The sequence below is a fragment of the Trichomycterus rosablanca genome, chromosome 12, assembly GCF_030014385.1.
Source record: "Trichomycterus rosablanca isolate fTriRos1 chromosome 12, fTriRos1.hap1, whole genome shotgun sequence".
NCBI lineage: Eukaryota > Metazoa > Chordata > Actinopteri > Siluriformes > Trichomycteridae > Trichomycterus > Trichomycterus rosablanca.
The window spans coordinates 33,484,783-33,508,276 of NC_085999.1; the positions used below are offsets into that span (position 1 = coordinate 33,484,783).

Sequence of the window (23,494 nt, forward strand, 5' to 3'; positions counted from 1 at the left end):
AACGAACTCCAATTCCCATCATGCTCAGTACGCAGCGTCACCTGATCACGCACACCTGCGGCTCATCGCAAACCGGTTTCTGATCTCGCTCGCGCAGGCGCACTTCCCAACAGCTTCCTTGTAGTTTTAGTAAAGCTCTGTTTTTTCTCGCTAGTTTAGCAGTTAGCTTAGCATTCGTCTAGTTTAGCTTTGCCATAGCTTTAGCATGTTGTTTAGTTAACTCTGCTTATCTTGTTTAGCTTAGTGGTTATTGTCAAAGAAGAAAAAATAAATAAAGCTTTTAATGTTCTGTTAATAATTAAAAAAAACCCACAACATTATTATTAGTATTATTAAGTACCACAAGTATTATTATTTATTATTTACAGACAAAAGGGTGTAGTGTTTAATACTGAAATAGAAATTTGTAATTAAACTGTAAACTGTTAATTTGGCAGCTTGTTACTAGAATCAAGATAAAAACTAATTTAAGGTTCCAGTAATTGATGTATATGAATAAATGCGAGTTCTTTTTGGCTATAAAAATAAGCAGAATCTCTATATAGTAGATTTTAAAACCGATATATCTACACTATTTAAAACTGCATTAGAATCATTTGGTGTTTTAGGCGGTTAAAGCCATATCACAGTTTTTGAACTGGTAAGTGATTATGCTAATCGCTGAACCATTTTATTTCTTATTGCTGCAGTCATGTTTATTAAATTTTAATGAGACTTCCTGCTGTGCAAAGTGACCTGCAGTAATATTACAACTGCATTTATTTAACATAACTTTATTTTCTTTATTTTTGAACTAAGGCACACCTCTATTTAACATAAAACAGATTTTTAGGTTGTTTCTGCCTTTTTCCCTCTTAGCAGAAAAAAAGAAAGGAGAAAAAAAAGAGAAAATTGAAACCTGAAAGAACTTTTCTTTCCTTTATTTGACTTGATTCTTTGTGTCATGGTTTAGACAGTGGCTCTTTTTTGTTTGTTGAAGTGCACTGACTGAAAGGACGTCTATTTGGAAAGCTGTTAGCATTGTGCACTTGGGCCACGTCTCTTTTTACTTCTTTTTACCACTTTTTCTTTGGTTGGATCCAGCTGGACTCTCCTGAATGGCTTCCTAACATGAACAAAAAAAAGTTGTAATAAAAAATACATGAGCGAAAGAGTGTAAACAAAAAAGAAAGTAAAAGAGTGGATAAACCAAACTGTGAAGGGGGAAAGGTAAAAGAGGGAAGACAAAGGGATATTTAACAGCAGATTAGCATCAAAAAAGCTGAACATTCACTGAAAGGAAATGAAATAAAGGTCTTGTGAAAAGCTCTGTGGCTAAGGGGGCTTTCAGATGATGGATGGGAAAAATACTTTCAGAACAGGAAACAGTGAGTAAAGTTCCTACACTTACAATACTATTCATCTAATAAAAATATAGCAAACAATAAAGACAAGAAAATGTATTATTGGCACAGACATTGAATAAAATGTGGTGTATTAATAATTTAGATTTAATTAGTGCATAGTGTCAGAAAATTTTATCAGCATTCACTGTACGACCCAAAGTATGTTGACACCTGACTATGAGCTTTTTGGACACCCGATCTCGAAACATGGGCATCAGTGTGGAGTCTTCTGTGAAGCTTAACACATATTTTTATTAATAGAAGCTCATCAAACCAAACCATGTCTTTATAAAGCTGTTTCCACAAAGTTGAAAGCATGTAGTACATTTTGTTATTTATTCTAAATCCTGTTTTTTTAATATTTATCTTTTTATTAAACAGAGCACTAATATAAATCTGTCACACTTACACACACATACACACATCAGTGTCACACTATCAAAGCAATGCACAGTCAAACACAAATTTATGGATGTAGAACCATGACATCTCATCATTCCTGTCACAGTCATTATACCTCATAAACACACAAACCTACAGTACACACAGACACAATGTATAACACACCACTGTGAGCTCTACAGATAAAAATTAATGTATTCATTTAACTTTAATAACTGCATATGTTACCATGTAGAAGATGTATTCAGTGTGTTCACCTGAGGGTTTGGACCAACTGTTTGACCCTGGTATTTGATTTATGTGCACTGATTCTGATGTTTGAATTTTGTGTTTGCTCCTGGTGTTTAATCCTGATCTGCTAACTAGTGCTGATTCTGGTATTTTGCACTGTGGATTTTGCACACTTTTTTCTCCTTGTTACTGTAGTGGTTGCTGTTTATGACACTCTTCCTCTGTACCTTGCTGATCTCTAAACCTTCTTTTAGACCGGTTGTTTGTTCTGGGAGGTTCTGATCTGCACTTTGATTTTTGGATTTACCTGTAAAGCCTCTTCCTCATGTTGATCACTGTTCAATAAATACAATCTTAATCTTTTATTTATTAATTCATTTTTGCTACATCAGGCAAACATGAATTACACATTTTTGGACCTATAAATGGGGGCATGGTAACACGCATAATTGTCCAGTTTCTCTCCCTCTCTCTATTTCTCACTCACTCAGATACACACACTCTCTCTCTCTCTCTCTCTCTCTCTCTCTCTCTCTCAAACTCAAACTCAAACTCAAACTCAAAAGAAGCTTTATTGGCATGACAAATAAGGACATTCGTATTGCCAAAGCAAGTTACAGAGAAATATAAACAATAAAAATAAGAAAGAACAAAAATATACAGAATAGTTACATGTGCAAAAATATAGAATAGAATAAAATATTAATAAAAACAGTGCAAAATAATAACAATAAAAAGTATAGTATTTACAATAATGAGGTAGTAAAACAATCAGTTTGTGCGTGTGTGTGTGTGTGTGTGTGTGTGTATGTGTGTGTATGAGACATGGTCACCCACTGTCCCTCACCTGGTGACAGGTGTGTGTATAGAGTGCTGCTAGTGTGCAGCTCTCTCTGTGCTCCCCCAGTAGGTGGGGCAGTTTGTCGGGGTCTGGGAGGGAGGTAAAGTTGGGGATGATGTTGTTAAATTTAGGGAAGAATTGGGAGCGGATGTGGTGGTACTTGGTACACCGGGTGAGGAAGTGCAGCTCCGTCTCTACTGTACTGAGAGTGCAGTGCTGACAACCTCTCCTCCCGGGGCAGCCAGGACCGGGTGTGTCGCCCCGTCTCCACGGCCAGGTCGTGTGCGCTCAGTCTGTACCTCGTCAGGGTGTTTCTTAATTTAGGGTCGGATACTGCGCTCAGATAATCTGCTGCACTGTAGTGTCTGTTTAGGGCCAAATAACACTGCGTTTTACTTTGAGTTTTAGTTTCAGTTTCCCAATAATTCAGATATTTAGTTCTGAGTTTTTGTGTAATTTGGTTTATTCTAATTGGGTTTGCAGATTTCTCCTGTTCCTGAGTCTTTATTGTGTTAGTGTGTGTTAGTGGTGTGTCTGTGTGTGTATCTGTGTGTGTTAGAGTGTCTGTGTGTGTTATTAGTGTGTCGGTGTGTGTTAGTGGTGTATGGGTGCAGTGACTCAGGACCAGTTGGATGAGGGGACTGGTATGTTTGCTCAGCTCTTGGTGTTTCAGGGCTTTATAATGATAAGATTGGGGGTCGCTCTCATTTAGATGGTTCCAGAAGTTGATTGCTCTTCTCTGTATGTTGATAATTAGAGGAAATCGGCCTAATTCTGCCCTGCACGCATTGTTCGTTGTGTGTCTGTGCACCTTTAGGATGCTTTTACAGAACTCTGTGTGCAGGGTCTCTAATGGATGTTTGTCCCAATTATGGAATTGATGGTGGGTAAGCGAACCCCAAACTTCACTGCCATATAGAGCAATCGGTTCAATTATTGATTCAAAAATTTTAAGCCAGATTCGAACTGGAATTTCCACGAATGTTTGACGTTTTATGGCGTAGAAGGCCCTGCGAGCTTTTTCTCTCAGTTCATTTACTGCCGGATTAAAGTTTCCTGTGGAACTGATGTTTAGTCCGAGGTAAGTATAATCTTTAGTGTGCTCAATTTCATGGTGTCCTAATTTAAATGTGTGTTTGGTTCCCTGAGATCTGGCTCTTTTCTGAAAGGTCATAATGTTGGTCTTTTTGAGGTTGACTGTCAGGGCCCAGGTCTGACAGTATTGCTGCAGCAGGTCCAGTTTGTGCTGGAGACCCTGGGCGCTGCGGGACAGCAGGACCAGATCATCTGCATATAGCAGGAGTTTAATCTCCGAGTCGTGTAGAGTAAGACCGGGCGTGGCTGAGTGCTCTAACATGGAGGCCAATTCATTAATATAGATGTTAAATAGAGTTGGACTTAAACAGCAGCCCTGTCTCACTCCACGCTCCTGAGAGATGAGATGTGTTCTCTTACTGCCGATTCTTATTCCGCCCTGGTTTTCTGTGTACATGGATTTAATAAGATCATATGTTTTACCCCCTACACCGCTCTCTAACATTTTATAGAATAATACTTCATGCCAAATGGAATCAAAAGCTTTTTTAAAATCAATAAAACATGCAAATATTTTAGAGTTATTTTGAACTACATATTTTTCGATCAGGGTGTGTAGGGTGTAAATATGATCGGTAGTGCGGTAATTTGGTAGGAAACCAATCTGACTTTTACTCAGGACGTTGTGTTGGGTAAGGAAGTGTAATAATCGTGAGTTAATTATACTACAGAATAACTTCCCCAAATTACTGTTCACACAGATGCCCGGTAATTATTAGGGTCGAATTTATCTCCACTTTTGTGGATCGGTGTTATGAGACCTTGATTCCAGATTTCAGGGAAGGAGCCGACACTCAGAACCAGGTTAAAGACTTTTAACATCGCCAGGTGAAATTTGGAGCTGCTGTGTTTGATCATTTCATTCAGGATCCCGTCAGGTCCTGATGATTTCTTTGTTTTTAGTTTTTTAATGTTGTCTTTAAGTTCCTGCTCAGTAATGGGAGAGTCTAGAGGATTCTGGTGGTTTTTAACAGCCCGTTCCAGTTCCTCTAATTTAATCTCTCTCTCTCTCTCTCTCTCTCTCTCTCTCTCTCTCTCTCTCTCTCTCTCTCTCTCTCTCTCTCTCTCTCTCTCTCTCTCTCTATTTTTCTCTCTCTTTCTCACCTACTTACATACACACTTTCTCTCTCTCTCTGTTTTTCTCTCTCTCTCTTTCTCTCACACACAAATTCCTGACCTAAATCCAGTTCCTCCTCAGGGCTAAATCAAATGGTGTAACACTCGCCCCCCTGGCGTTTCCCCTCATCAGGTTCTTAATAAGAGATAAACGAGGAAGGGTTATGCTGAGGGAGCGATTACTAAGTGACATGATGAAGGAGAAACATCTCAACAGCCCTGTAATCTGCTTTACTGCTCAATTAACCTGCATTAATGAGAGAGAGAGAGAGAGAGAGAGAGAGAGAGAGAGAGAGAGAGAGAGAGAGAGAGAGAGAAATTGGCACAAACTAAATTATTCACTGTTAAAAACACCGATTGTTCTAACAATTACATACAAGAAGAATAAAAGAATAACGAGTAGGGATATACTTCCAATTAGCTACACTAGTAATGTCAGGCATTGATATTGAAGAACAAATGTCCTTGCTGATTTTTGATTCTGAGCCAATGGTATGCCTTAACAGGAAAGGGTATTCCCCTAATGCTTACCAAAAAGTTAGAGACACATAATTATTTGGAATGGCAGTACATGCTGTAGCTGTAATATTTTCTTTTAGTGGGGTTTGCTCAAGTAGATTAGTGAGCTAACTTATTGTCTTATTACTGTGGAGTGTTTAAACTTCCAAGTTTGCATCTCAGCAGTGCTAATAACCTGACCAAGCACCCATCAGACACAGTTGGCCATGCCTGAGGTAGGGAAGTTTGAATAGAGTTTATCTTTGTTGCCGCTGCATTGAGTATTAAGTAGGGGAGAGAGTCACATGAAGCATAGCATGACTCTGTGTACATCATACAGCTCTGTGTAGAAACCCCTCCCACTGACAGGCAAAACAAAGCAGCCGGAAACTTGCACACATGTTCAAGGGGATGCCTGATAGATTATGGCTCTCTCTGGCCAGAGTGAAGATGGTGCAAGCAGCAGTGAAAGTACAGTGAGGAATTTAATACAATTAGATTGAATGAAAAGGGAGTCATCAAAAACAGCATCAGATCATTATACCCTTTTACCATGCTTTACAGACATCAACGTTGTAGCTAATAATTAGTTCATGAGTTGTTTCAGGTCTGTTGGGAGCAGGGTAAACATCCTGAACTGGAGGAAAGAAACCATTCTCTAAAACCAGATTAGTTCAGTTGTGCCACTTTGCACCACCTCTGTCACCCCTTGGAATCACACATGCTGATTTTAAGGCTTGAATGCACCTGCACAGTTCCTGATGGGTAGCTTTTGTGCCTACATTGCTTTTAAATGCAGTTTGGTACTGAACTTGGTAGTGACTTCTAGTAAATTCCACTTAACAATAAGAGAATTAAAGTTTTAGCAGGTCAAAAAAGTGAAATATTCTATGAGAGTTTTGTTGAACATTACTAGGCTAGTGTTTGTCTATGGAAAAAAAGAAGGCTTTGCTAGAATCGTCACCTTAAGGTTGAACTAAAGTTTGTTTGTCTTCATATCAATACTGTGAACCTTGCTTAACTTTGATTATCTGCTTTTAAAAAGCCACAAAAATGATGGATGAGTAAGAGAGAACGAAAAGAGTAAGTGAAGAAAAAATATGTCCTGTGATGCAATGTTGAGGACCAAGTATTAGTGAAAACAACAGATAAAGTCTGAATGAGTGGAGCGAATGTGTAATAGAAAGCATGAAAGAAAGTGCGAACGAGAAGGAGTGCGAGAGGCAGCCACGTCGCTCCTTTTCATTCTTCGTTGCTTTAAAGCTGCGAGCCGTGATGTCATTAAATTGCAAATGCTTTTTTTTACCTCCATCATTCCATCCGTCGTTCCCTCCCTCCCTCGCTACCACCCTCACTCCCTCTGCCCCCGACACACACTGTTTACTTATCTGCCAGGAACACATGTCAGAAAAGGGAATCCGTTAAATTCGGCCCTGAGGGCACAGCGCAAAACTTCCACCTCTTATCTACGCACACACCCCAAAAAAATGATAGAGCGACAGATTAACAAATGATTTTCTTTCCTGTTCTGCATAAAATAACTCTATATTTATATTTATATTTGTATTTTTTTCTTTCCGACCCACTCTGGCACACTTCTAATTTCACGCCTGGCGTTTTCCAGAATGTTCTTTAAAAACGGCACGGCGTACCTTTAAGCTGTACGATAAAACACAATGTGATTGGCACTACAAGTCTATTACCAGTCACCTCATCTACATACCTCACTACATATTCATCGCCCTCCAACTGAGAAAATACGCATGTGGATAGATGGAAATTCAGAAGATACAGCAGCATGCAAAAATTCTACTTTTCTTTGTCCGTCCCCATTTTATACAGTGCTGTGAAAAAGTAACAGCACCCTTTCTGAATACCTATGATGTTACACGTTTCAGCTTTCACCTCAGCATCTGTGTTGGGTTCAAGTCAGGACTGCTCCAAAACGTTCATTTTTTTTTAGTTTTTCATACTTTCAGATTTGAACTTGCTTTTGTATGTTATATCTCTGTCCTGTTTTATAACACCAGTATACCTCAGCTTCATATTTGTATCATCAAGGTCCTAGCACAGCCATGTTTGACTGTGTTATATGTTTGAAGTGCAATATTTGTCAGACATAATAAGTTCCCTGTTGTCTACCAAGGTCCATTTTTTTGTCTGTCCGCAGAATATTTTGTAAAGTCTTGAAGACTTACCTTAGACTTTTTAGTAATTTTTTTGGGATCTTTTGGGATCTGGATGAACTTTTGCTAAGCCCTTGGAGAAATTTAAGCAAGCTGACCAATAGTGCCCCACTTTTGGGTCCAGGCAAAGTATCTAATATACTTTAAAAGGTTGTGTTTATAGTTCAAGAGAAAGCAGTATCCTGAACAAAGAGTCATGCACTACTGTCCACGACTCAATCTCTTGTGCAGGTGCCTCGACCAGCCAGCAGAGGTCACAGTTGCAGGAATGAGGAACCTTTTGACCAGCTCCTTCATCAGACTCAGCCAATTGTGTCTGCTAGATGGCATCTGATAGCACAGCTGAGATTCAAAATCAAGTTTGCATTAGCACATCAGACCACTGTGCTGCCCGAGCACCTAAATTCTGGTTCAATTTAATTGAATAATCTTGAGCCAGTCGTGTGTGTGCAGCAGAAATGGTGTTTGACCAAAAGTAAGAGGGTCTGATGTCTCTGCTGTCTGGTTTGAATCCAATTGTCCCTTTAAACTGACAGAGATTTCCAGATTTCCACCCTGATTAAAGTGAATTGGTCTCCTCAAGGATGACAGTGCCTTTATTCACAGGACACAAGGTCATCATTAAATGTTTTTTAAAAATGGTGTAAGTAAGTGTAAGTTTGCTCTGGCCTTCAGTCTCCAGATTTCAGTCTAGTTAAATGCCACCAGCATCAGAACACTGGACATTTTTTGAAGAGTGGAGTTTAGAAGGATGGCATCCTATCAACTCTTATACTTTCACATTGCATTCAGTCTCTCTCTCTTTCTCTCTTTTTTTCTCTCTCTGTGATAGTTGAAAAGAGGTTTTAAGCACTGCATGTTTTTTCCTTCTCTCTTTATTTGCAATTAAATTCATTTCAAGTGGAGCGAGTGTGTGGAAAGCCATTCTGATAAGACGAGCTTTCTGCTCTCCATCACCGTCTGAGTGTTTTTGCATTTTTACATTTTACATATGTGTGGAAAACTGCATTTAATCTCCTAATGTCAGAAAATTAAATTGCATCCAAAGAATCATTTCAGCGAGTTTCTTGTTCATTTTTAACTTCTCTTATGCACTTTTTATAAAAGCTTGTGTGCATGTGTGTGTATATGTACCTCAAACATTGAATAAGCATTTACCCTTGTGTGTAGCACTGCACCACCTTTCCCTCCCAAAAATACTCTTTATGTAACTTTTTATGTGCACATCCTTGAGTGACATGTTTCTGAAGCACTTCAGAACACTCTTACAATGCCCTTAGGCAACTTATCATGCCTCTCCTGCATTTAGCATTATGCTAATGCTGTAATCGTTAAGCCTCTACAGAAGTGGGCGAGAGAAAGGCTAAGCTAATATTACTCTGGTTTTAAATATATATATATATATACAGGTATATATATATATATATACATACATATACATATACAGTGGGGTCAAAAAGTATTTAGTCAGCCACTGATTGTGCAGGTTCTCCTACTTAGAAAGATGAGAGAGGTCTATAATTTTCATCATAGGTACACTTCAACTATGAGAGACAAAATGAGAAAAAAAAAATCCAGGAAATCACATTGTAGGATTTTTAAAGAATTTATTCGTAAATTATGGTGGAAAATAAGTATTTAGTCAATAACAAACAAGCAAGATTTCTGGCTCTCACAGACCTGTAACTTCTTCATTAAGAAGCTCTTCTGTCCTCCACTCGTTACCTGTATTAATGGCACCTGTTTGACCTCGTTATCTGTATAAAAGACAACTGTCCAACAGTCAACCATGGCCAAGACCAAAGAGCTGTCGAAGGACACCAGGAAGAAAATTGTAGACCTGCACCAGGCTGGGAAGAGTAAATCTACAATAGGCAAGCAGGTTGGTGTGAATAAATCAACTGTGGGAACAATTGTAAGAAAATGGAAGACATACAAGACCATTGATAATCTCCCTTGGGGTCAAGATCTCATCCCGTGGGGTCAAAATGATCATGAGAACGGTGAGCAAAAATCCCAGAACTACATGGAGGGACCTGATGAATGACCTGCAGAGAGCTGGGACCAAAGTAACAAAGGCTACCATCAGTATACACACTACGCCGAGAGGGACTCAAATCCTGCAGTGCCAGGCGTGTCCCCCTGCTTAAGCCAGTACATGTCCAGGCCCGTCTGAAGTTTGCCAGAGAGCATATGGATGATCCAAAAGAGGATTGGGAGAATATCATGTGGTCAGATGAAACCAAAATGGAACTTTTTGGTAAAAACTCAACTCGTCGTGTTTGGAGGAAGAAGAAAAACCCAAGAACACCATACCTACTGTGAAGCATGGGGGTGGAAACATCATGCTTTGGGGCTGTTTTTCTGCAAAGGGGACAGCACGACTGATCCGTGTTAAGGGAAGAATGAACGGGGCCATGTATCGTGAGATTTTAAGCCAAAACCTACTTCCATCAGTGAGAGCATTGAAGATGGAACGTGGCTGGGTCTTCCAGCATGACAATGATCCCAAACTCACCGCTCGGGCAATGAAGGAGTGGCTCCATAAAAAGCATTTCAAGGTCCTGGAGTGGCCTAGCCAGTCTCCAGACCTCAACCCCATAGAAAATTTGTGGAGTCCGTGTTGCCCAGCGACAGCCCCAAAACATCACTGCTCTAGAGGAGATCTGCATGGAGGAATGGGCCAAAATACCAGCTACAGTGTGTGCAAACCTGGTGAAGACTTACAGGAAACGTTTGACCTCTGTCATTGCCAACAAAGGTCATGTTACAAAGTATTGAGTTGAACTTTTGTTATTGACCAAATACTTATTTTTCACCATAATTTACAAATAAATTCTTAAAAAATCCTTCAATGTGATTTCCTGGATTTTTTTTTCTCATTTTGTCTCTCATAGTTGAAGTGTACCTATGATGAAAATTACAGACCTTTCTCATCTTTCTAAGTAGGAGAACCTGCACAACCAGGGGCTGACTAAATACTTTTTGGCCCCACTGTATATATATATATATATATATATACATACATATACATATACATATACATATACATATACATACATACATATATTATATATACAGTGTATCACAAAAGTGAGTACACCCCTCACATTTCTGCAAATATTTTATTATATCTTTTCATGGGACAACACTACAGAAATAAAACTTGGATATAAGTTAGAGTAGTCAGTGTACAACTTGTATAGCAGTGTAGATTTACTGTCTTCTGAAAATAACTCAACACACAGCCATTAATGTCTAAATGGCTGGCAACATAAGTGAGTACACCCCACAGTGAACATGTCCAAATTGTGCCCAAAGTGTCAATATTTTGTGTGACCACCATTATTATCCAGCACTGCCTTAACCCTCCTGGGCATGGAATTCACCAGAGCTGCACAGGTTGCTACTGGAATCCTCTTCCACTCCTCCATGATGACATCACGGAGCTAGTGAATGTTAGACACCTTGAACTCCTCCACCTTCCACTTGAGGATGTGCCACAGGTGCTCAATTGGGTTTAGTCCATCACCTTTACCTTCAGCTTCCTCAGCAAGGCAGTTGTCATCTTGGAGGTTGTGTTTGGAGTCGTTATCCTGTTGGAAAACTGCCATGAGGCCCAGTTTTCGAAGGGAGGGGATCATGCTCTGTTTCAGAATGTCACAGCACATGTTGGAATTCATGTTTCCCTCAATGAACTGCAGCTCCCCAGTGCCAGCAACACTCATGCAGCCCAAGACCATGATGCTACCACCACCATGCTTGACTGTAGGCAAGATACAGTTGTCTTGGTACTTCTCACCAGGGCGCCGCCACACATGCTGGACACCATCTGAGCCAAACAAGTTTATCTTGGTCTCGTCAGACCACAGGGCATTCCAGTAATCCATGTTCTTGGACTGCTTGTCTTCAGCAAACTGTTTGCGGGCTTTCTTGTGCGTCAGCTTCCTTCTGGGATGACGACCATGCAGACTGAGTTGATGTAGTGTGCGGTGTATGGTCTGAGCACTGACAGGCTGACGTCCCACGTCTTCAACCTCTGCAGCAATGCTGGCAGCACTCATGTGTCTATTTTTTAAAGCCAACCTCTGGATATGACGCCGAACACGTGGACTCAACTTCTTTGGTCGACCCTGGCAAAGCCTGTTCCGAGTGGAACCTGTCCTGGAAAACCGCTGTATGACCTTGGCCACCATGCTGTAGCTCAGTTTCAGGGTGTTAGCAATCTTCTTATAGCCCAGGCCATCTTTGTGGAGAGCAACAATTCTATTTCTCACATCCTCAGAGAGTTCTTTGCCATGAGGTGCCATGTTGAATATCCAGTGGCCAGTATGAGAGAATTGTACCCAAAACACCAAATTTAACAGCCCTGCTCCCCATTTACACCTGGGACCTTGACACATGACACCAGGGAGGGACAACGACACATTTGGGCACAATTTGGACATGTTCACTGTGGGGTGTACTCACTTATGTTGCCAGCTATTTAGACATTAATGGCTGTGTGTTGAGTTATTTTCAGAAGACAGTAAATCTACACTGCTATACAAGCTGTACACTGACTACTCTAAGTTATATCCAAGTTTCATGTCTATAGTGTTGTCCCATGAAAAGATATAATGAAATATTTGCAGAAATGTGAGGGGTGTACTCACTTTTGTGATACACTGTACATATATATAATATATATATATACATATAATGTATATTATGATGTAAGAGGTGGAACAGTTTTCTTGAATGTACACAAGATTTATAGATTCTGTAGAACATCAGATGTTACAAAGAAGGTTTTCTCAAAAGAACATCAAAGCTTTCACTATTACATTAAGTTATTAGATAATAAAAAGCACTTGCATCATTAAGTCTAAGGATTGTTTATAGTTTTATTGTTTATTGTCTATTTTTCTCACAGCGTCTGACACTTTTTAGGCTGTTTTTCTCATGAAACCATTGTTTTATTCCATTTTTATTTTTCACAATCCATCATTTAGTTCAAATGAAGATGAAGAGACAGGGATCACAATACAAAATGTTCCCTATTTCTCTCAGCCAACACATTATGCTCCATAAATCCATAAACAAGAGCCATTAGCAAACGAATAACAAGGATCTCTCATTAGCATAACAACCACAATAGTTAGTCACACAAATTCCGCATCACCCTCATCTGCGCTGTACCTTTGAAATGCTATTAGCAAGAAAGAATTAGCTATTGTCGCTTAGTTCAAAGACTAGAAACACTCCACTGCTCAACACAAAAAAATTATTAAAATGTCTGTTTGCTAAGACAATAGCAATTCCACTGGAGCTGGTATTGAGTGCACTTTGTCGCACTGCTACTCATTATCCGTAAACAAAAACCATAAAGAGCAGAATACAGACTGTCGCAATTAAGGTGCTTAGTTATTAACAGCACTTATGCGACCCGTGTAGATTTGGTCTTGGCACTCACTGCTAAATTAAGAGCTCAGATTGAAATGGGACAAAAAACGAGGGGATTTAGTCAAATATAACCCCAATCTAAAAGAAATCCTGTATATGAGCTTTAAACATAAACAGCATCGTGGGGTTTTCTGTTTGTTTGTTTGGTTTATTGAGATCAGTATCCAGGCTATGCTCTTCTCTGTGGTTCTTCAAGAATGTGAAAGCAGGACAATAAAAAAAGCAAAGAGAGTAGCTTGGACAGCAAAAGAGACAAACAAATGGATTCTTAACTAAATTAGACCTAACCTCTCACTCCAAACCCATATAACCAACCTGAAGCTCTGTTTTTAAGGACACATTATGAGAAACCCAATTTATCAGAAAAACAGTTATGTTTGGAAAAGTTAATGATAAAAGAGGAAAAGACGGCCAGCGACAAGATGGGTGGATACAATTAGAGGAACAATAAACGAGCCAATAACAAGCCTGAAGACCCAAACAGAAGACAGGATAGGCTGGAGAAACACCATCCAGGTCACCAGGAGTCGGAATTGACTGACGGCACTTTTTTGTCTTTTCTTCTGTTGTTCCTTTTAACAGCACAAAATAGTGTACATAAGACGATTCCAAATAGGAAAAGAAAAAATAATAGTAATAATAATGACAATAATCAAATTAATAGTATGTGAAAAAGAGAAAGATGTATGGGTTAATGTGGGTAATAGCACCAGTATTTCATTTTGAATTACAATTTTTGGATTTCCAGTTTATAAGAGAGGTTTTCTTGGTTAGTGCTATTAGAAGAAGTTTTTTTTTTTTTTTTTACTTAAATTACCTCACATCTTTTTCAGGTTTGCTTTGGTAATTTTACTGGCCAGTGTCTCAGGGTTTAACCTGTCCCCCTGACTCATTTCCACACAGGCTTGGACCTAGGTCCAAACATTCTATAACATGAGAGTGTCAATCTTCTGTTCTAACGGGCAACACGTTCATTAGAAACTGTTTTGCTGATTTAAAATAAAAGACATTTCGACCAAAGAATCAGTTTCACTACAGCTAATGTAGCAAGCCTGATAGCAACGGATTCAGACAGGTTGGGCAGCAAAGTAAGATGTTCAAATGCGTAAACAGCTTTTAAAACAATAATCAGAAACACAGGAGATGCCAAATACGAGTCTGCCATTAGCAAAGCAGTAAACAACGTGTAGGAATGCATTAATGTTAATCATACTCTGAATATAACTGTAATTATAAACACTTCGGGGGAGTTATGTTACTCGTGTCTCAGGCGCTGATTAGATTAAAATGTCGGTTTGTGGCGCCACCGTGTGGTGACACTGAGACTCATATGTGTTACAGCAGGCCAATCTATTTGAAAATTCACTACACATTAGATAAACTTACTTTTTATTTATTTATTCATTTATTAGATTTTACGGTTATGGCGAATAGTATATTATGATGACAGATATAAGGAATTATTAAAGTACAACCATAATCATATAAACAGAAATCTATTCATAACTACATGAAGCCAAGTGAAGATATTGTGACCAAGGATTAGAAAATTGTTACACATGGGTGGGAAGCAGCGACACCTTTTTCCTTCTCCAGCCCTTTCTCTGGTTTTAATCTCCTTTTCAATATTTGCTTCGGTCTATACTGTATATACTTGGTCAGTAATTAACTGGTATTACTTACCATGATGTTCTGTAATAGAGCCAACAGAGTATTGACCATATCTGATCTGACTGGCGATTATTATATTAACACACATTGACTCATTTATTGTACTACTGTGTATACTTGAATGGCATGGAGGCTCAGTGGGAAGAACTGTCGCCTCACAGCTAGAAGGTCTTGGGTTTGAATGATTTGGGTCTGTTCTGTGTGGTGTTTGCATTTTTTTCTTCATCTAATCTGGTGTGGTTTGTTCCACAGTTCTGACACAGTTCTGAAATGTAGTGACCATCACATGATGCTTTATAGTGCTCCTCGACCCTTTATTGTGCCCCTTTGTTCTCCCATGTGATAGAAGTACGAATGTCAGAACAGTTTTTATTATCCTTTAAGAGTTTTTTGGCCACTTTACCCATCCTCCTTGCTGTGTGTGTGTGTGTGTGTGTGTGTGTGTGTGTTTTACTGCCATTGAATATGATCAATTTTAGATATTTTTGTAGATATTTTCTAGATTTTGTCTGATGATTTATAATTAGATTAACACTTCTAATTTGATTTGTGCATCTTTAGTCTTACCAATGTTTGGTTAATTACAATCGGAATCTGGAATCTGTCATCTCGGGAGTTTTTGTAATTCATTCTTAAATTGTGTTTTTTGGCTTGGTTTCTTCCAGTATTTTGTAATTATGAAATCATTCATTAAGTTAAAATTCTTGCCTGTTTTAACACCACTAATGTTTGTTAGATTTGCTTTCTTGCTACTGTATAAGAATATTACAAAATCATGCAAATTTACAGTGTAGGCACCTGTAATGACTGGACGTGCCTCATTACTGAAGCGTGAGACGAATTCATTCACCTGTGAGAATGGAAATAGAACCCAGGTGCAAATACTTTAATCAAAGTAGAACAATACTGGGGCTAAAAGCTACTAACAAAAAGGGGATCAGGGGAATAAATAATGTGGCCAAAAAAAAAAAAAAAAAAAAAAAGTAACAAATGAAAGACACAAAAACACCCGCACCCGCAATGAAGACAGTGGATAGAAAATAGGATAAAGCAGAACTAAGAAGTGGTTGTCACAGTATGACAGGTGGCTCTGGCCTGAAAAAGAGGAAAGATATAGGGAACCTTCAGAACCTACTTGTTTTGGCAAAACACAAGCAGCACCACAACCCCACCAACTGCCGCATCCCATGCATAACATGGATTTGTGTGTGGTATCTGCTTCGGAAAAGGGATGTCACGTCGCCCCTGGGGCAATCCACGCTCCCAAAACACCAGGTTGCATAAGTTCCCAGAGGGATACAGCACACTGGCATCACAGTTTTACAGAAATCCCTAAAACGTTTGCCATACATAGGAGCTGGCGAATCTATATCTGTTTATTTATTTACTTACTTACTTACTTAGTCACTCACATTTTCCCCTTTCTGGTGGGCTTTGTTCCACAGTTCTGTCCCCAGGGTAAATGTTTTCTCTGAAATGTAGTGACCATCACATGATGCTTTATAGTGCCCCTTGACCCTTCCGAGTGGCCCTTTGTTCTCTTACCATGTGATAGAAGAACTAACGTCAGAATAAAGTGAATTTACGGGTGGTATCCACATTTCAGAAAAGGGACGTCACACACAGCCTCTGGGGCAATCTTCTCTCCCAGGGGGGTTTCATTGTGAGTCCAAAACGCCCCAACACAGGGGGTGCATTAGTTCCCAGATATATACAGCATGCAGACATCACACACCAGCAGAAAGCCATACTCGAACAAGCAGCCTGGCACCCCAGTTCTAGAGAAAAGTAGGTTTGCCATACAGAGAAGCTGGTGAATCTGAGGGGTAGAAGCAGTGATATATAAAATAACTTTCATCTGGAGCAAATTAAGCTCAGAGGCAAGGTACCTGATGTCCCTCACTTCATTTATCAGAACTAATATTTACTAAATCAACTTCAATTTTAACTTTTGTTTTTATTTGATTTGGCATTGGGGTTTTCTTGCTAATGAAAACGTCACTCTGCCATGTTTGCATTTGTGAGCAGCAAAGATGGGGAGAGGTGAAAATATGTTATGGTGCAGGTCAGGATGAAACAGTTAGTGAATATGCACAAATGTATGAATAATCTAAAAAATTAAAATAAAGGGACTCTTTCTCATGTGAATGTGTGTGTGTGTGTGTGTGGGTCAGGTGATGACCACGAGGCCTCCACTCTAATCCTCATAAAGAAAAAGAATGTAAGAAGCTGAAAAGGGGAGGAGAGAAAATCCAGCAAATCCACAAATAGATGTCATTTTCACTCAAACCAGTCCTGACACCCTTTGACTGGCTGGGATTCAGTACACACTGATTCAGGCTCTCTGGGGGAGAGGAATAAAGATGTTGGGGAAGAAGATGACCATGGAGCTGTTGATAAATTTGATAGGGTGCTGGTGTATGATCAGTGTGATGGTTCGTGGTACGAAAGCTCAGTTTCCTCGGGTATGCAGTACATCTGAGGCTCTGTTGGAGAAACGCTGTTGCCCGAGCCCGACCCCAGATCCAGAGGACTCGTGTGGTGTCCGGTCAGGGCGAGGATCATGCAGTGATGTACGCACTGATACTCGACCCTGGGGAGGAACCTACACCCTCAGAAATGTGGATGATCGTGAGCGATGGCCCACCAAGTTTTTTAACCAGACCTGCATCTGCTTTGGTAAGCCCTTATCTCATGAAATCTTCAAGTACAACCTTTATGTAAAAACATCCTTATTACGAAGAATTCCAATTCATTTAAAGCTTGTTTTACATCACATAGGATAAAGGTTGTGAACTGACCCTTTTATTCTATGCAAAACACTGTCAATCCCATTGTTACAATAAATGTTTAATGATTTAATATTAGTTATGAATCTGTGATTATATAATCCATCATGTGCTCTGTTGTTTATTACAGCTTTATTCCCCTTTTCCCCCAAAGCAGGTGTACAGCAGTCCTTTATTATTCCAGTCAAGCTAAATATCTTGTTACACTGTACTGTTGTTCTGTAATGTTATTGTTTTGTGCTGTTGATGTTCTGCATGGTTGGTGTTTTGTAGTGTTGGTGTTGTTCTGTAGTGATGGTGGTGTTCTGTAGTGTTGGTGTTGTTATGTAGTGTTGGTGTTGTTCTGTATTGTTGATGTTCTGTAGTGTTGCCGTTGTTCTGTAATGTTGGTATTAGTCTGTAATGTTGTTCTGTAGTGTTGCTGTCGTTTTGTAGTGTTGGTGTTGTGCTGTTGTTTACCTTCTGTTGGGTGTGTAATCCATAATCAGGATGTAGTATTTTGTATGGTGAACATGCACCCCACACACCCAACAATGTACAGTAATGTTTCTTCAGTTCAAACAATTCAGATTTACTCGTTTCTGAATAGCTTGTTGAGATCCTCTTGTGCGGCCATGTTCAGGATATGTTTCATCTCTTTATTTAGTGTACAGAACTCTACTGTATACATAAACTTGCAGTTAGTCACATGACAGCTATCTCAGCAGTGTTGCTAATGTAGCACTGTAGTGTTCAAATAAATTATATGTTCTAAGAGCTCAACCGTAGAGATGCTGGCAGTTCAGCTAAAGAGAATCTGTGAAGCGTTTACATTAAGCAAAGAGATTTTTAAAAATCCCCACTTGATAAAAAATAAAAAGTCACTGCTGTGGTTGCTGAACTATTGTAACATGATTATATTGTTATCATTATTCTGTTTTATAATTTGTTATTGTTGTTAATTTCTTAAGCATAATTTAAAAATGAAACTTTATGATAAGTATGTATGTATAAGAAAAAACATAAAGGGTTCAGTATTTTGCGTAGTTTCAGTTATCAGTGGAGGTTTTAGAATGAATCCCCCATGAATAATTAGTGCTAATATTGTAATTATACTATATTAACATGATGTTATTGCGTAATTAATGTGATGCTTGATTGTTGGCTGATTCTTTATCTTTAACAATAGCACAATTTCACTAATTGTCCAGGTAACTTTGCTGGTTACGACTGTGGTGAATGTAAATTTGGATGGACGGGCCTGCAGTGTGATCGTCGTAAGACTACTGTGACCCGGAGGAACATAATGTCACTAAGCGATAAGGAAAGACAAGACTTTTTGGAGGCACTGCAACGCTCCAAACGCACCATGCACCCTGATTTTGTCATCGCTACAGAACACTGGCTCGGTCTGGTGGACCCGGAAACCAACCAGACGCGCTTCAGTAACATCAGCGTGTACGACCTGTTCGTCTGGCAACATTACTATTCCGTCAGAGACACACTGCTCGGTGGGGTTCATTTTAACACCTAACCCAAAGATCAATTAGGATTAAATTTCAAATCAGGATTAAAGTTTTGAATCTAAGTTAAAAATGTAAAGGTACAATTATGGTTTAAAATTAGTTTACAGTAGCATTTAAGATTGTGGTCAGAATACAGGATTTGAATAAGAATAATTAGAGTATGTACATAAATCTAGGTTATATAATTAATTAGTGTTTATAATTAGTTAAGGATTAGACTTAGAGTTTATAGAGATTAAAACTACAGTTTAGGATTGGTATTATTGTTTAGGATTTAAGCCTTTACGGTTAAAGTTCGCGTTTATAATTTAACAGTATTAGGTTAAGCATTGGATGTACAATGGCTGACCCAGCGCTCTGACCCATTTTCCAAACAAGCTGGAATATGTGGAACATGTGTTGTATGAATGTAGATGTAAAAATAACAAATAAAAGCATTTTTACTCTTTTTAGTTTGGGATCATAAGCAAAGTTAGGATATCATTTGGGGTCTAGGACTAGAGGTAATGTTTATGATCACAGTTTAGAAAAATGATTTCATATGAAAATTACAGTTAAGTTAGTTGAGTTAAAGAATTTAAGAGTTAAAGGTTAAGATTAGACAAAAGTGATTTATTGTTTTTGTTTTATTTTAGGTCCGGGTCGGCCATTTAAAGGCATAGATTTTTCCCATAAGGGTCCTGCCTTTATCACCTGGCACAGGTACCACCTACTGAGTCTGGAGAGAGAACTCCAGGTTTGTAAAAATCTTTTCTAGCACTTTCCTATTAACCTGAGGGACCCTAGCCAGATTCTGGCATCATGTAGGTCATGTAGTCTGGTTTTAGGATAAAATTTAGGATTAAAATTATAGACATTTTTAACTTTGGGGTTTAGGTTTATGTTTAGTTCAGGGTTAGGAATTAAACCAGGGCTTACAATTAGTGGCTGGTTGAAGTGAGTTCTAAGATTAGAGTTAGGGTTTAGAATGAAAGTAGAATTTAAAGTTGTAATACAGAATTAGTATTATGGTTTAGGGAGAGTTAGGGTGTTGTTTTAGGATTTGATTTAATGGATTTAGGATTAGAGTTCCAGGTTTAAACTGGGATTCAAGATGACATTTAAGATCTGGATTAGAGTTCCAGGTTAACAGTAGCATGCTAAGGTGCAGTTAGTGCCTGCTCTTAGTGCATTGATCTGCTAAAGTGTTGTATTAGCTGCTGTTTAAAAAGAGGGGGTGGGTTCACATGCCAGATGAATCATGCGCTACCCTTACTCTTTCTATTCAATTTAATTTAATTGTGTATGTCACTCTTTTTAGAAACTGATGGGAAATGAAAATTTTGCGATCCCGTACTGGAATTTTGCTACGGGTAGATCTGAATGTGAAGTGTGCACTGATGACCTTTTGGGGGGGCGTGACCCCAGTGACCCCTCACTTATCAGTCCTAGATCTCCATTCAGGGAATGGGGGATCATCTGTGACAGGTTTGTATCAATGCATTATGAATAAAATGTTCACTACATCATAGTGGCAAAGCATTGTCCAGTGAGCCCTCATGCCCTGTAGATGGGAGCATTGTCAACCTGGAAATGGCCACTGCCCTGAAAATAAAAATGTCCTATAAATTTTTTTAGGTTGTCGGTCAGCATAACTTTGTAAAATGCTGTCCACAGGATGACAAAGCTACTGGAACCCCTCACTTTAGGGGTCTAGCATTTAAGCCTGTACTTTTCTTTTGATGTAGTGTATTGAAATAGAAGTTAGCCATTTTGATGATGTTCCTTAAAAGTGGATGATAAATGACATATTATTTTTATACTGGCTGCAGTTTAGATGAGTATAACCGTTTGGTGACGTTGTGTAACGGTACGAGTGAAGGTCCCTTACGTCGTGGTATAATAGAAAACCACAGCATGACTCTGCCCACCATGAGTGACGTCCACAGCTGCCTGGAGTTACCAGATTTTGACAAGCCACCATATTTCATCAACTCCACCTTCAGCTTTAGGTACAGCCAACCTTACCTGCAACCTGAACAAAGAACATGCAATTTTATCTGTTGTTTTTAAGACTGAATAATCTTGTTTAATCTTGTTTTCCTCTACAGAAATGCACTGGAGGGTTTTGATAAACCGGATGGAGAACTGGACATGGCAGTGACAGGGTTACACAACCTTGTTCATGAGTTCCTCAATGGAACTAGTGGGCTGTCACACTCTGCTGCTAACGACCCCATCTTCGTGGTAATACATTTTATACTTTCAAGAACAATGACTTTTGCTTTTGTTTTTATTGTAATCTATTCATGTTTCCTGCGATGATGTGTAATTCTCCATGAGCATTTGTAAAAATATGGCTCTATTTCATGACACTCCCACCACCATACTTCACTGCTAATTTGGTGTTCTTCGGTTTTCACATATGCAACCTTTCTTTTTTTAAACATGAGTTAAATTATCACCAAACATTCTAATTTGCTTTATTTTTATCATTAATTCTGATTTATCTGATTGTGTGCAAAATGTAGACAGAATAGCATTGCTGTGATTGTTTATGGGCTGTAGGAACTTATTTATCATTTTCTTGAAATTCTTTAAGGTTTTACATGCTTTCACCGATGCCATATTCGAGGAATGGCTGCGTCGCTTTCCGAAAAATGATAGTTTTCCAGAAGAGATGGCTCCAATTGGTCATAATCGCCATTTCCACATGGTTCCCTTCTTCCCTCCGATAACAAACGAGGAAATCTTTGTTCCCTCTGTTGAGCTTGGCTACTCCTACGAGATTGAACTGACAGGTTTGTACACCTTTGATTTATTTGTTGGTGCAACACTAATGTTTAAAAAATTTGCATGGGTCTTACGGACATTTATCTTGTAATCAAAAGCTAACATTAAGCTAACATTGTCCTACTCAAATGATGCAGCAGTCTTACGTGCTATGACACACAAACACAATGATGCAATCTCTGAACTGGTCTGGGTGTCTGTGCGAGAGGGGTGGAGTCGCATGGAGCCTATCATGGTTTTCTGTACATGATACGACTCTATGTGGGAACCCAACACTGGCAGGTGATTGAACACGTGTAGAAGGGGGCTTGTGGGGATCCGGCTCTCCTTGACCTGACTGGGGGTTGTGCAAGCGGCAGCGGATTCACAATCAGGAATTAGAAATAACTAAACTGAGGGAAATTCAGTCAAATGCTTCAAATAGACTTCAGGACACTGGTTTATCTCAGGGAATCAAAGACTCACCAAGAATCACTTTGTTATTATGAAGGAAAACAAACTGCTTATTTATTAATTGTGTATTTCTCTGTGTTTAGAATCAGATGAACACATGGCAGTACTTATTTTTGGTGGGGTCTGCATTTTTCTGCTGGTCCTCATTCTCCTGTACACACTGTACGCTCGTCAGAGACGCAGACAAGAGTTCCAGCCGCTACTCGACTCCAGATTCGCTAACACTAAATACACAGAGGTCGCCTGATTTAAAAAAGTATTTCATTAAAAAAATCATTTCATTACATATAGTGATCTGTTAACCCTTTGATGCACAAGCTAAGCAAACCCCTTCTAATGCACAACATGGGTCATGGGCATGGGCAAAGATATAGAAAATAAAAACTTAGTTGGGTCACTTTTGACCCAGGTTGTGCATCAAAGGGTTAAGGTGGGATCAGCTTATGCAGGATCATGTTAAAAACACAACAAATTCTGGAAAACACCAATGTTAGCTGGTATTTGCTATTCTTAGATTTTAATGATCTGCTCTGCTATTATGACCTGTTAAGGGTCATAGTTTTTTAAATCATTTGAGGTTTGACAATACATCAGCAGTAGAGTTTCTGACTTTTTTGACATTTTTTGAAGGATTTCAATGGAGTGCTGAGCCTCATCTACACGTACCACCATAGCACCACTTAGTTAAAAGCACAGGTGAAATTAAACAATGGGAATCAGTTAGTAAAAATGCTTCAATAATAAGTTATAAAGACATGACAAAATCATATGGTTCATAAAATTTTATTTTCAGTAAAAAAAATCTATTAATTATCAAAAATTAATCCATAATTCAAAGACTTTTTAAAATAGATACAATACAAATGTAATTGCTGTGGTGTTTCATACATCTGCATAGTACAGCTTGGAAACAGTAATGTGAACATGTAAGAACAAAAAATTTACATTGTTATGGCACAAAATTAAACTGGAAATCATTTCTAAAGTTATACACGTATATTGAAATCCTTTAATGAACCTGACTGAATTTCTATCAGGGATTATTAAAAATAATCTTCTTGCTGTATGATTGTATGGTGAATAAATTTAAAACCCTCTCTGGCTG

General features: G+C 38.8%; 1 protein-coding gene across 2 annotated transcripts; it reads left to right on the forward strand.

The window, feature by feature from the left end:
- Positions 1–624: 624 nt before the first annotated feature.
- dct (dopachrome tautomerase) lies at positions 625–23,178 on the forward strand. Of its 2 annotated transcripts, XM_063006038.1 has the most exons (9): positions 14,452–14,488; positions 17,322–17,549; positions 18,850–19,149; positions 19,800–19,900; positions 20,465–20,631; positions 20,976–21,155; positions 21,255–21,390; positions 21,746–21,944; positions 22,473–23,178. In XM_063006038.1, exons 1-9 carry the CDS (start codon positions 14,452–14,454, stop codon positions 22,634–22,636), a joined length of 1,512 nt encoding a protein of 503 aa, XP_062862108.1. In that variant the 3' UTR covers positions 22,637–23,178. The 2 variants fall into 2 exon arrangements, with proteins under 2 accessions (XP_062862109.1, XP_062862108.1); XM_063006039.1 differs by lacking the exons at positions 14,452–14,488; positions 17,322–17,549 and adding an exon at positions 625–640.
- The last annotated feature ends 316 nt before the right edge of the window (positions 23,179–23,494 follow it).

Excerpts from the sequence above, each read along its gene's own strand:
- dct (XM_063006038.1), top strand. The coding sequence starts at position 14,452 with ATGTTACTCGTGTCTCAGGCGCTGATTAGATTAAAAT. Across the intron at positions 14,489-17,321 it reads GGCGCTGATTAGATTAAAAT|CTCAGTTTCCTCGGGTATGC; the intron begins GTCGGTTTGTGG and ends GTGGTACGAAAG. Across the intron at positions 21,156-21,254 it reads AACTCCACCTTCAGCTTTAG|AAATGCACTGGAGGGTTTTG; the intron begins GTACAGCCAACC and ends TTTCCTCTACAG.